Source organism: Scyliorhinus canicula, chromosome 16, assembly GCF_902713615.1.
Source record: "Scyliorhinus canicula chromosome 16, sScyCan1.1, whole genome shotgun sequence".
Classification (NCBI taxonomy): domain Eukaryota; kingdom Metazoa; phylum Chordata; class Chondrichthyes; order Carcharhiniformes; family Scyliorhinidae; genus Scyliorhinus; species Scyliorhinus canicula.
The window spans coordinates 11,912,933-11,928,049 of NC_052161.1; the positions used below are offsets into that span (position 1 = coordinate 11,912,933).

Below are 15,117 nucleotides of genomic sequence, written 5' to 3' on the forward strand. Positions count from 1 at the left end.
GTTAGCACTGCTGCCTCACGGCACCGAGGACCCAGGTTCAATCCTGGCCCTCGGTCACATTCCGTGTGGCGTTTGCACACATTCTCCTGTGTCTGCGTTTGTCTCACCCCCACAACCCAATATGTGCAGGGTAGGTGGATTGGCCACGCTAAAATTGATCCTAAATTGGAAAAGAATAATTGGATACTGTAAAATTCAGGGCAGGGGGGGGTTTCTCTTTTGCAAGCAGAGGACTTTTATTTGCCAATACCCAATTGCAACAGACACCACAGAATAAATAGACAGCAGCAATATTCAAAGACGGCAGCTGGTCAAAGCAGCATGGTAACATAGCACCACCAGCTTCCAAACATGCTATACCCAAAGGCACTAAGGTATGTCTTCACATAGTCAACTCATTGATTCTAAAGCAAAAGGAGGAAAAACACGCATCTACTGTGACATATTTCCCAATGTCGGGTTAGCCACAACAGGTGTGCATCTTCTAAACATTATAAAACAGAGTGATCCATATCATTATACAAACATATGAATTGGGAGGAGTAGGTTATATTACTATAATAACATTTAAAGCCTTCCCATTAACCTTTTACATTCTAATTTTTCACAGCCAGATTTATAATGTATAGCACCAATATAAATGAGTCACAGAATAATAAACACACCCCTGGCAATATCACTGTAGCTCCTCAGTTTAGTATTTCTCTCAACTCCTTAGCCTATGCTGCAGAGAAAATTCAATTAGATCTACTTGTCAAAACACCTTCAATTTTGCTTTTAATTATAAATAATAGAAAATCAAAGCCACTCCCTTCATCATCAATACACCGTGGTAGCCGTGTGTCCCGTCTACAGAATGCACTGCAGAAACTCACTGAGGCTCCTTCGGCAGCACATTCTTAACTCACGATCACGACCATCGAGGCGGACAAGGGCACCAGATCTATAGGAACACAACCACCTGGAAGTTCCCCTCCAAACCCCACTCACCGACATGCAAATATATCCCCGTTCCTTCATTGTCGCTGGGTCAAAATGCTGGAACTCCCTCACTAACAGCACTGTGGATGCACCTACACAACAGGGACTGCTGAGGTTCAAGGCAGCAGCTCACTATCAGCGGCTCAAAGGCAATTAGGAATGGATAATAAATGCTGGCCTAGCCAGCGACGCCCACATCTCACGAATGAATCAATTAATTAAAGCAATAAAAACGGAATGGGCGACTTGAAACATAGGTATTGAATTATGCCCTGGTCTAACTATTTATCATCCTCTAACCCCACTTCCGCTGAAGACTTGATCCAGAGTCCATCTGCAACATCATTGAAGATTAACTAGTGTTACTTTAAAACTTGCCTTCATAAAGGAAATATCCTCTGTCCTGTCCCACATTTTTTGGACAGAGTTCAGTAATTTTTTAGCCTCCTCCAGTCGCTCATTTAGCTGGTGCACTTGCGATGCATTTTCGTCACAGAATTTTGTTCGCGTTTTATCAATCAGTTCCAAAGTCTTCCCCAGATCCTCTTCCAAGATCTGACGCATTTTCTCATACTGCAGGCGCACTTCCTCTTTTAACTGCTGGACTTTCTCCTAACAAGAAAAAAAGGCAGTGGCAGACATTATTTAATAGATCCAATATGCACAATCTGGAAAAATGCAAGTGGTTCTTGGGGAAGGGGGCAGGGGGCAGAAGGCGGCGAGAAGAGAATTTAGACATTCTTTCAGTGAACAATTCAAAAAAAAAAAATCACAAAGCCTCAAGCACATCCAACCCAATGGCTCACTGAGCAGGCCTCACTATCTGAAACCAGTGCCATTTAGGCTTATCTGTGGATACAGACATCCTGGAAATTGCAGAAGTCTTGCTGTTTGCACACACTCACTTCTTGCCAATACAAGGAGAGCTCAGGACTGTTTTCTTTAATGTGGAAATACCACTCCTCAGCCTTCTGTTTATCTACAGGAGGTCTCAAATCACCAAATGCTGATACACTGACTCAAAAATTAAAATGATTCACAGAATGTCAAATCGTTTTCTTCTTAATCAAAACGAGGCACCGTCAATCTTCATAACACCCCGTGAGCTCAGAAATGTACGTACCAAACACTTCTCATTGACAGAACAAACACGTGCTCGTCCCCAATGTTTTTGCCTTTCCTACACCTTGTAAACAACATTGTACCCACCCTGGACATGAATTATCTTGTGCAAAGCATTTCTATAAATGTTCAAAAAAAACAGGGCAACATGGTGGCGTGGTTAGCACTGCTGCCTCACAGCGTTGAGGACCCGGGTTCGATCCCAGCCCCGGGTCACTGTCCGTGTGAAGTTTGCATGTCCTTCCCGTGTCTGCGTGGGCTTCATCTGGGTTCTCCGGTTTCCTCCCACAAGTCCCGAAAGACGTGCTGTTAGGTGAATTGGACATTCTGAATTCTCCCTCTGTGTACCCGAACAGGTACCGTAGTGTGGCGACTAGGGGATTTTCACAGCTTCACTGCAGTGTTAGTGCAAGCCTACTTATTATTATTATTATTATTATTATTATTATTAATTGAAAAAAAAAATTGGGTACTCTAAATTTAAGACAAATGCTCAAAAAGGGGCCAGTCAGGTGACTCCCCTTCCCAGAGTTCAAGTTTTGAAGTCCTATCATAAATGAATAGAACAATGCTTGAAGGCCATGTGGCTGTAGTACTCAAATCAGTTCTCGATATTTATGAAGGGAAAACTACCCTTGGGGAAAAACGTGAAGATTGATTAAATCCAATATCGACTGGAGCATTTCTCTGAACTTTATTCCAAATCGGAGGTTCATCATATCAGAGGGCATCCGGGATCCACAGAAAAAGGAAACAATATGGCCCATGTCCTCCAGGAATGGCATTGTAATACTTTAAAGTTAAGGATAAATCCAAAGGAGACCAAGATTCTTCATAGACTCATGTTAAATAAATACAAGCAATGTAGAATGGCAATTGAATTATACAGTCAAACATTAGACTATGAATTAGAAGCAGCAATGATTAAACTTTATAACACCGTATTCCGGTGTTTTGATTGAGAGTTTCCAAACATTGTAGTTGAAGGCACAAGGCTAAACCCCAAGTTCAGAGGTAAGAGTTGAGAAAAGGTTGAATAAACTTGGGCTTTACAACCTGAAAGGAGGTCAAATTGCCTTCCTCATCCATAATTATATGAACTGTACTCCACACTCCCCAGGTAACACAAATAGGAAATTAATTTCCAATAATCTATTAAGGTTACCAATAGCACACACCTTTGTAAAATTTGTAGTTTTAGAATTTGCTACAAGCTTGTTTTCAGATCATTAATTGTGATATACCTACGTTGAACCACTTATTGTAGATATGCACTTCAGTGTATCTCCTTCAGCAAACAGTGTCCAACAGTCTCAGAATATCTGTATCAATTGCAACATAAGCCCCTATCATTCCCACATTAGATAACAGGCACGCTTCCAACAGGAGGACATGACTGAACATCAACAGTCACAACTGTTGGAATGTACAGAACTTAATTACGAAAGCACATGCCCTCTGGGGGAATTCCCTTCCTCACCATGTCACTGTACAGGTCCACACCCAGCTGCACCTGTCCTTGTTCCCACCCTCACGTCAAATCTTTTGCCAAATTTTCTCTCGACTTCCATTGGCTCCTCTCTTTAACTTCCATCAAAGTCCTTTTTTTTTAAATTTAGAATACCCAATTCATTTTCTCCAATTAAGGGGCAATTTAGCGTGGCCAATCCACCTACTCTGCACATTTTTGGGTTGTGGGGGCGAAACCCACGCAGACACGTGGAGAATGTGCAAACTCCACACGGACAGTGACCCAGAGCCGGGATCGAACCTGGGACCTCGGCGCCGTGAGGCAGCAGGGCAAATCCACTGCGCCACCGTGCTGCCCTGACTTCCATCAAAGTCCTAGCAAGACCTTAGTGATGCCCCATGTCGGCTTCTAGACTTTGTCCTGTCTAAGTTCGTAATGAAAAATGAAAGCTAGATTGGACTTGCATTTTTTCCACCATTTTATTCACAGGATGTCCCCCAACTGCTTCACAACCAATGAGCTCCCATAGTTCATTTATGAAAGCAAATACAGCTACCCATTTGTACACAATGTACCACAAAAAGCACCAATTAATCAGTTTTGGTGCTAATGGAAGGAGGGAATGGTGGTCAGACCACCAGAGTATCCTTACAAATCTCTGTAGTTTAATGGTGAACTTTTGTGTTCAGATCTTGGTTTAATGTCCAATCCAAATTGAGGTACCCAACAATGGAACACACCTTCAGTGCGGCACAAGGGTCAACATAGATTAAATCAAGTATTCAAACTGAGCTTGAATTCAATCTTCTGATTCAGATGACAGTGTTCCCAGTTGAATCAGGTAAACTGCACCCAGTTTCAACCAAATAAAACAACTAATTCAGTACTGAAGCTGTCCATCTTCAAATGCAGCAAGACCTGGGCAATAGCTAGGCTTGGACTGACAAGTAACATTCTTGCCACACAAGTGCCAGGCAATGACCATCTGCAAAAAGAGAATCTAACCATAGTCCCTTGACATTCAATGGCATCGCCATTGCTAAATCATCCACTATTAACATCCTGGGAGTTACTATTGACCAGAAACTGAACTGGTCTAGCCACATAAACTACAGCATCAGGAGCTAGGAATCCTGCAGCGAGTAACTCATCTTCTGACTCCCCAAAGCCTGTCCACCAACCACAAGGTACAAATTAGGAATATGATGGAATACCCTTCCTTTGTCCAAATTAGTGCAGCTACAACGACACTCAAGAAGCTCAACAACATCCAGGAGAAAGTAGCTCGCTTGATTGGCACCCACCCAATTCACTCCCTCCTCCACCGACAAACAGTAGCAGCCGTGCGTACCGTCCACAAGATGCACTGCAGGAACTCACTAAGGCCCCTAAGAAAGCACCTTCCAAACCCATGGCCTCTACCATCAGGAAGGACAAGGGCAGCAGATAAATGAGAACACCAACACTTGAATGTGACCTTCAAGCCACTCGCCATCCAGAGTTTAGATCACCATTACTTCACTGCTGCCGAGTCAAAATCCTGGTACTCCCTCCCTAACAGCACTGTGGATGTAATAATAATATAATCATAATTACTTATTGTCACAAGTAGGCTTCAATGAAGTTACTGTGAAAAGCCCCTAGTCGCCACATGCCAGCCCCTGTTCGGGGAGGCTGGTACGGGAATTGAACCCGTGCTGCTGGCATTGTTCTGCATTACAAGCAAGCTGTTTAGCCCACTGTGCTAAACCAGCCCCAATGTAGCAGTTCAAGAGACAGTTAGGGATGGGAAATAAAGGTTAGCCTAGCCAAGCCATAAACCAATTCCGAAAAATGAGGGGAGAAAATGAGTGGGGAATTCTATGGGCAGTGGAATCAGGAAATACAGAGGGAATTTAGAATTGGAGATATACCACAGTTGTGTCTAACCAATAAAGGCAGAAAAAGTATCTTTCTTAATGGCACCATTCATCAGCTTGAAGAGCGCAATGCTCCAAATTAAGTCCAAGAGAAAACGCCAAAGTCTCAACTAACTGCATTAAACAATCTCTATTTAACAATTATGCAACCTAAAGAAGTTAGATCACAAGGCTCAGAAGTTTAAATTTACCTCAATCACACTTTTATCAGTCTTCAGTTTGTAGATTTGTTCTTCAATATCCTGTTCTCTTTCTGACAGTCTCTCTTGTTGTTTCATCAGCATTTGCTTTCAGGAAAAACAGAGTGACAGTACTGTTAAAAATTGGTCATGAAATTCAAAGAAAACACAACATCATTCAAAAATAGGAGCTTCTAACAGCAGATTTGCTACAAGCCATATCAGAATTTTATTTGCGGCCTCTATGTTGCACAAGACCCATGATACCACTGCCAGGTCCAGACATACGAGTCTTACAGAGCCAGCTGCATACCAAAGTGAACTTGCTACATTCACCAATGTGCATTAGGAGGGAGGACTGGTTTTATAATAAGTTTCCCCAACTAGCTTCAAGCCTGGCAAGCTTACAAGGATTGCTGCTAGCCTTCACATTGGGAGCCAGTGACACTTGCTCCAATATAAAAACAAACTACAGGTTTGAATGGAACACGAAGAGCATTAAACGCACCTCATAACTGGTAAACCGCTCATCACTTTTCGTCTTTCCTTCCTCCTACAGAACCTGTTATCACCTAGTCTGATTTACCCCCTCTCCTAATCTTTACAAACTTGGTTTCTCTTGCGTCCCTAATTCCTCACCAGAGTCGTCCTTGATTTCAGATACAAGTTGGATGGCATGAACAAACAAAACACACATGTTGGTAGCAGAACACAGCCAGTTCAAGAGTAGCCTATGCTGAAGCCTGCAGTCATGTTGACTAACTTTGGTTGTGGGCAATGTGTAGCAGCACTGGGGAATTTGGAAGAGAAAATTGATGGGCAAAATATTCAAACTCATTTGTCAGAATTTTCTCTTCATCTCTTATTGCCCTCCAATTATCTTGCTGTATCCAGTTCAAGTTTTCCGCCCTTTGTTCCCTCTAACCTTTGCGAGGAAAGGTCAGAAAAAGTAAAAAAGACAAAACCGAAGAACACAGATAGACAATCTACCAGAGGAAGGTTTATAGATTTCAATACAGGAAATGGCCTTTCAACTTCCAAGCGGATGCACAAGCTGTACTTTCACAGCAGCAGAATGGTATTTTTAGGTTATGATTCTGGTGTATTGGAAATAAGAAGTGTTTCCAATGTCACCCCAGAACCACACGCACGCCTAGAATTAATTCTTGATCATCCACTGTTCTGTGGATGGCTGAATGTTGAACCTTCTGAAACATTTTCATTGCTTTTGAGTTTGTGAAGAATTTCATGCTAAAACGATAGATCTTTTTAAATACATTTTTGCCCATCTTTAATGTAACTTTTGGGGGAGTGGCAATCAAGACAGATCGCCACTCCATTCAATCTCGCCTGACCCCCTGACTCAGGCAGGGTGCAACCACTCCAGCGAGGGTAAAGAGGAGGAGAGTCCAGTGGGGAGTCGGGATGGGCCGATGCTACAGTTACCCAGAAGCGGTTTTAATTCCACTTTTCCTGATTGCTGCATGACAATCGGAACTATCCAAAGTTTGTGATTTAGATCTCATTATTGAATTGTTCCCAGTGCAGGGAAATTGCCCAAAGGAAGTTTGAATTTAGAACATAGAACATAGAACTGTCTGTGTGGAGTCTGCACCTCCTCCCCCTGTGTGCGTGGGTTTCCTCCGGGTGCTCCGGTTTCCTCCCACAGTCCAAAGATGTGCAGGTTAGGTGGATTGGCCATGCTAAATTGCCCGTAGTGTCCTAATAAAAGTTAAGGGGGGGTTGTTGGGTTACGGGTATAGGGTGGATACGTGGGTTTGAGTAGGGTGATCATGGTTCGGCACAACATTGAGGGCCGAAGGGCCTGTTCTGTGCTGTACTGTTCTATGTTCTATGTAACAGTACAGCACAGAACAGGCCCATCGGCCCTCGATGTTGTGCCGAGCAATGATCACCCCACTCAAACCCACGTATCCACCCTATACCCGTAACCCAACAACCCCCCCCCCCCTTAACCTTACTTTTTAGGACACTATGGGCAATTTAGCATGGCCAATCCACCTAACCCGCACATCTTTGGACTGTGGGAAGAAACCGGAGCACCCGGAGGAAACCCACGCACACACGGGGAGGACGTGCAGACTCCACACAGACAGTGACCCAGCTGGGAATCGAACCTGGGACCCTGGAGCTGTGAAGCATTTATGCTAACCACCATGCTACCGTGCTGCCCCGAATTTCCCAGGCAATTGCCATGCAATCCGTACCGGAGGACATCCGGGAACGGGGGATGGGGAGGGTTCTTCTTCTCTTCCCTCCCCGCACCAGAGCTTGGAAGTTACGGATCAGTGTGTCTCTGGACCCACACCCTTACTTTTACATTCACATTAGAGAGCAAATCTCATTAGGTGCCAGAGGCATAGATTTTATCGGACATCCACAGATATGAAATACAAAGAACCTATTCTACATTTATATTCCTGAAAGTGATTTCTCTTATTCAAACTGCAGAATCATAATTCCATATTTTGATAGATCCACAATGATCACCAGGATTAAGGTTTCTCTACACAACAGAGTCAGCCACCGGTGAGTACAGGCTGTAGCGTTAAGGAGTTGTTTTCACACACATGTTGGGCGGGATTTTCCGTTCCGCCGCACCTGTTTTCTGGTGCAGCGCGTTCCCGCCGGCAGCGGGATCCTCCATCCTGGTAGCTGGCCTATGGGGTTTCCCATTGTGGGCACCCCCGCACAGTCGGAAAACCCAGGGGCGTGAGTGCATGCCAGCGAAACAGAGGATCCAGCCCGTCATCTCTGATTTCACTAAAAACAATGTTGATTTTCAGTAATATTTCAGTGGAGTGTAATGTGCAAGCTTAAAAACCACCAATATCATCGACTTCTACCTCAGTAACAATTGCCTGACTCTACTGCTGCATTAGCTTGTTTGCAGATGCAACCCGCATCCATGCCTTTATTCATAGAATTGTAAAATTCCTACTGTGCAGGAGGCCATTCGGCCCATTGAGTCTGCACTGACCTTCCAAAAGAGCACCTTCCTCAGGCTCACTCTCCCACTCTATCCCTGTTACTCCACCTTTGGACACTAAGGGCCATTCAGCATGGCCAATCCACCTAAACCTGCACATCTTTGGACTGTGGGAGGAAACCGGAGCACCTGGAGGAAACCCAGGCAGACACGGGGAGAACGTGCAAACTCCACATAGATAGTTACCCAAGGTTGGAATTGAACCTGGGTCCCTGTCGCTGTGAGGCAGCAGTGCTAACCACTGTGCCACCATGCCACCCTCTAGCCGCAACTATTACAATCATCTTCTGGCAGCTTGCACCCTCTGTAAACTTGAACTTATCTAAAATTCTGCTGCCCAGCTAACCCGGCCCATTCACTCATCACCCCATGTGCTCACTGACCTTCACTGCTTCCTGATACAGCAACGCCTCCATGTTAAATTTCTCTTCCTGCTTTTAAAATTCACCCTATGGCCCCGTCACCCCTTATCTCCAATTTCCACAATCAACCAAGATCTCCGCGTTCCTTCAATTGTGTTCTCTGGTTCATCACTGATTTTCTTTGCTTCGCTAGAGGCGGCTGCTTTTAGCAGTTTAGATCCCACATTTTGGAATTGCCTCACTAAATCCTTCTGCCTCGCTACTTCTTTCCCCACTTTTAAGACCCTTCTTAAAACATACATCTGTCATCTGCTCTAACCCAATGTCAGTGTCAAACTTTGTTCGATAATGCAAGTGCCTTGAGATGCGTCACGACATATAAATGCAAGTTGCCAAATTTTCAATATAAGACTAAGCTAATGCCCTGATGACGATGGATTTGAGACAATTAATCAAGATCATACAAAGTATAATTCTTTTAATTTGTTTTTGTAATGTGGGCGTCAGTATTAAGGTCAACATTTATAGTTCATTTTTAATTGCCCATGAGAAGATGGTGGTGAGCCACATTCTTGAACTTTTGCAGGCCCTGTGATGGAGGCACACCCACATTGCTTTTTGTTTTGCTGTACTGCTTCCTTGACAAAGATTTCTCCACAGCCTATTACACCAGCCCAGTAACCAACAGATAAAATACTACACTAGGTAACAGCACAGACTGCATATAACAGGGGTGGGCAAACTTTTCCGTGCAAGGGCCACATTCAGAAATTCACAATTCACAAAGGGCCGCATAGTATATTAAGTAAAATAATTACTTCACCCGGTTATGATTCTGGGCGCCTCATATAGAACAGTACAGCACAGAACAGGCCCTTCGGCCCTCGATGTTGTGCCGAGCAATGATCACCCTACTCAAATCAACGTTTCCACCCTATACCAGTAAGTAACCCAACAGCCCCCCCCCCCCCCCCATTAACCTTAAAAAAAAAAATTTTTTTTTTAAATGTTTTTTTTTAATGACTTGGTGGGCCGCAGAAATACCTTTGGCGGGCCGCATGCGGCCCGCGGGCCGTAGTTTGCCCACCCCTGGCATATAACAAGGTCCCACAAACAGCAATGAGAAGAATGCCCAGGTAATGTCCGCTCGGATATCAGACTCTTGTTCTTCAAAAAGTGCTCTGGGATCTTATACACACACCCAAGATGGACAGCTTGGTTTAACAGTCTAGCACTTCCTTAGTGCTGCATGCAAATACCAGCCAAGACATTATGGGCGTGATCAAATGGCCGTGTTGCGCCGAACACGATCCGAGCAAGCCTGTTAGATCGGGAGAGTCCAAAATCAGGAACCGCACCAGGCACCTGCTGCGCCATGGCAAGAAACCAATAATCACTAATCAAGGCCACTCTCTATCCCATTAACGGGAAGGACACCCTATCCAACAGCCTCCCGTGATCTAACCGGCTCCCCAGCAGGTGAGCGCCGATTAGTACTGGTCCACAAAAACATGGAAAAGGCGTCACAGCACCTGGGGGGTCTCCCAGGTATTGGAGTTCCCTGGTGGTCAGGGACAGGGCAGGATGGCACAATGGCTCTCGCTCAGGTACCCGGGCTTCACTGTACATATGAACAAGAAGCAGGAGTAGACCATTCAAACCCTCAAGCCAGCCCCGTTATTTCAAGAGAACACGGCTGATCAGAGAGCAACCTCAGTTCTGTATCACGCCTGCCATCACACCTTTGCTTATTGGTCTCCTTATTCAAGGAAAAATTCAAATGCATTGGAAGCAGTTACAAGAAAATTTATTAGATTAATACCTGGAATGGGCGGGTCTGTTTTAGGAGGAGGTGTTGGACAAGCTAGGCTTGTATCTGCTGGAGCTTAGAAACACAAGGGGCAACTCGTTTGAACCAAATAAGATTCTAAGGGGATTTGACAGGATAATGTGAAAAGGATGTTTCCTCTTGTGGGAGAATCTAGAACTTGATGGGTGGTGGAGTGGTTGCCCATTTAAGACAGACGATGAAAAAAAAATTCTGAGGGTTAAAAGACTTTGGAGTCTTTGAATATCACAAAGGCAGAAGTAGATAGATTCTTGGCAAGGGGGTGAAAGGTTATTGCGGGTCAGCGGGAATGTGAAGTTGATGTTAAAGTTAGATGAGCCATATGTGTGGGAACCCAGTGCAGAGGGAATAAAGCTATTGGAAAGCCTTCACTGGATCATGGGGGTTCATCACACTCTTTTTGAACATGCTGAACTCGCAGCAAATACATTTCAATTTGGCGTCTGTATTCACCCAGCAAAGTCTGAATTTTCTGGGGAAGTTTCAGTATAAAATCAACCACAGCTCAAATACCTCTGTTATCTACTGGAAACAAATGGTATCTCGGTTGTGCGCGACACTCGGGACTTTTGCGAGATCCAGAATTTATCCGTCCCCTGCACAATGCTCAAACTCTTTTGCCAGAGTCAGGAGAAAAACGTACGTTTCTTGTTATGAATGGCTGAACAGCAGAAAATTCATTGGATATAAATCCAGTGATTAGCTGCAGGTCAATACATTTAGATATACTCCGATGTGAAAGCTATTTAAAGCAAAAATATTGGAACTTTACCACATGACGAAAACGTAAGGAACAAACCCAGTGAGGAACGTTGATCTTCCACATTACTATGTAATCTGGGGTCTATTGCTGATGGCTCAGTGAGCAATGTTAACGCATTCACCGACCACGAAGGACTGGTCAATATGACACACTGCTGTGAACGGAGCTGCTGGCCACACAAATCCCCAGAAACCCAGGCCTATGAAACTATTTCAACTCTGGCCCATGACGCCCAGCATGAAGCATGCGTGCAAGGGAACCTGGTTGTATTGATGCACTCCTTTTACAAACACCATGCAATGACTTCACAAAATGCATCTTTGGATTTTAATCAGTGTTAAAAATTTACTTCACAAAAGATATTATTAAAAAATTTACAAGGCACTCAATATACAGACATTATATTGCAATTTATATTTGTAAATGTAAGATTGTGTTTTGCTCCCAATTTTTGTAAATACGAACATAATATAAATAAGTCACGGTATTGCTAAATACTTGAAAATGGGAAACAAAATTGAATTTCACATTCAAGAAATCAACTTATTTAAATCAGCAAAATGTCTTACATGCATAAAGAATATAGTTGAAGTCAAAATATTTCTAACTATGAGCCATGCTACATTTGAACCCTCCAAGCAAAACAAGGAGAAAGGTTCAGTTCAATTAAATTTGTGAGATTAACTAAAACTTAAGCTTTCAAAAGAAAGAAAATACCCATATACCTTTCAGGTATTTTATCCCCGTAGCTTTCATTTATAGTACTCATCATTTGATCTATCATGTCTGCCTGCAATTTAGGCCATTTTCTCCACTTCAAAAATGGGCCTTTAGTCTTAACCTCGAGATTTCCTCACTTCCGCCAATATCAATCCTATGACCTCTCTATATAATGCATTGCGAGATAGGAAAAAGCTTTAGGGGCTCCCTTCCACCCAAGGCTGCCATTTTTCATCTTACCTGAAGTCTTTTAATCTTTGGCTGAATAAAAATTGATTTAATTTCCAATCTGAAGTCAGAAACCCACTGTTCTTAAGTGGAAGGTTAATTCACCAGTCAACATTAGCTCAGCGTTTCCTTTGTCAAAGGTTCAGTGGTCAAATTTCATCTTTCCTGGTCTTGCACAAAATACCACCAAGTGTGGCTAATATAGGCAGTTCTGTGCCGTGATATAACACATAGCATGAGGCACATACAGCCTTAATTTGCAGAATCCTTAGGGGTGGCAGTCTACCTGGATTCAGACTGTGACACAAGAAATCACCACCACCATAGAAATTTCATAATATAATGTACCCTGAATAATGCATTATGTGCAGAACTCAATTAATGTTATTCCTCAATTAATGTTACGTCCTCCCCGTGTGTGCGTGGGTTTCCTCCGGGTGCTCCGGTTTCCTCCCACAGTCCAAAGATGTGCGGGTTAGGTAGATTGGCCATGCTAAATTGCCCGTAGTGTCCTAAAAAGTAAGGTTAAGGAGGGTTGGGTTACGGGTATAGGGTGGATACGTGGGTTTGAGTACGGTGATCATTGCTCGGCACATCATCGAGGGCTGAAGGGCCTGTTCTGTGCTGTACTATTCTATGTTCTATGTTCTATATAATGCCTCATTAGGTTAGTCTCAGAATCAGTACGGGTACAAGCATAACTCACAGAAGTCAAAATTCTGCATTCAATATAGATCTCCAGGAATTGATCCCACAGGTGCAAGTCAATATTGGGGTTTAAGATGAATGTTATAAACAAACCTTGATTAATGACATCTCAGCCACTCAATTATATGATTCCATCCAGAAGCTTTGTACAGTATTTGTTTGGTATACTTATTAAATATTGACTGGTTTGGCCTCTAAAAGTGGAAAGTTGGGGAGATAAGCATTTGGCATGGAAGATAACATTAAAGTTTCAACAATGAAGATGATATATTTAGAGTCATGGAGGTCTACAGCACAGAAAAGGCCCTTCAGCCCATCTCCACCGATCAAAAACAACCACCTACGTATTCTAATCCCATTTTCCAGCACTTAGCCCATAGCCTTGGCATCGCAAATGCACATCTAAATACTTCTCAAATGTTATGAGGGTCTCTGCCTCCAGCACCCTTTCAGGCAGCGAGTTCCAGACTCCCACCACCGTCTGGGTGAAAAGGTTTTCCCTCACATCCCCTCTAAACACCCTGCCCCTTATCTTAAATCTAGTCCCCCTGATCTCTCCACCAAGGGGAAACGTTTCTTCCTGTTTACTCCATCTATGCCCCTCATAATTTTATACATCTCTCAATTCCCCTCTCAGAATCCTCTGCTCCAAGGAAAACAACCCCAGTCTATCCAATCCCTCCTCATAGCTAAAACTCTTCAGCTATTTTCCATTTAAGGCTGGACCAAGAACACCAATAGTTGCAGGCATACCTCGCACAAAGGAAGATGAGTGTGGTTGTTGGAGGCCAAAAATCTCAGCCCGAGGGCATCACTGTAGGAGTTCTTCAGGCACTGTCCTAGGCCCAATCATTTTCAGCAGCCTCATCAATGACCTTGGTTCTTTCATAATGTCTAAAAATCGGGTTAATCATTGCACAGTGTTCAGTTCCACTGGCAAGATAATGAAACAGTCCGTTCTCACACGCAGAAAGACTTTCCCCTTGACAGTCACCAGCATGACCATCGCTGATTCCCCCACTATGAACATCCCGTGGGGGGTTACCATTGACCAGAAACTTAACTTGTAAATGTTGTAGTTACAAGGGGAGATCAAAGGCTGAGAATTGTGTGGCAAGTAACTTACTTCCCGTCCGCTCAAAGCTTGCCCACCCTCTATAGGGTGCACCCCAGGGGTATGATGGAATACACTCGACTTGCTTGAAATGAATGAATGCAGCTCCAACAACACTCAGGAAGCTAAACACAATGCGGGATTTAGCAGCTCGCTTGACAGACAACACATCCACCACCGGCACACAGTGGCAGCAGTGTGTATTATAAACAAGATGCAATGCAGCAACTCGTCAACATCTCTTCTGCAGTATCTTCCAAACCAGTGACCTCTACCAAGGACAAGGGCAGCAGATTCATGGAACACCATCACCTGCAAAGTTCTCCTCTAAGCCAACCGCATCTGATTTGGAACTATTATGCCATTGCTTCATGGTCAATAGACCTAAACCTGAAAACTAGCTGGTAATACTTGGCAGGTGACAGAAGAAAGATTGTTTAGAAGAGCACAACACTAGACCCTAATGAGATGTCCATGGCAATGACGGACCAAAGCATTCATCAACATGGTTACAAGCATAGTACAAGGAAAAGCAAGGCATGGCTAAACCAAAGAACTTATTAGCAATTATGGATTTAGTTATGAGGAAGCAATAGGTGATCATTTAACAGTTGAACTGTTGCAAACACAGGAGGTTCCAAATACCAAAAGTGTGCGAATTATATATATACAATCTAAATTGCCTTTCTGA

General features: G+C 43.6%; 1 protein-coding gene across 2 annotated transcripts in view; it reads right to left on the reverse strand.

The window, feature by feature from the left end:
- trim8b (tripartite motif containing 8b) overlaps positions 1–15,117 on the reverse strand; it is a 90,203-nt gene that overhangs the window by 12,387 nt on the left and 62,699 nt on the right. For both annotated transcript variants that reach the window (XM_038773400.1, XM_038773399.1), the window contains exons 2-3: positions 5,685–5,780; positions 1,360–1,593 (exon numbers count right to left, since the gene is read on the reverse strand). In XM_038773400.1, the coding sequence (XP_038629328.1) occupies positions 1,360–1,593; positions 5,685–5,780 (330 nt within the window). The remainder of the gene's footprint in view (positions 1–1,359; positions 1,594–5,684; positions 5,781–15,117) is intronic.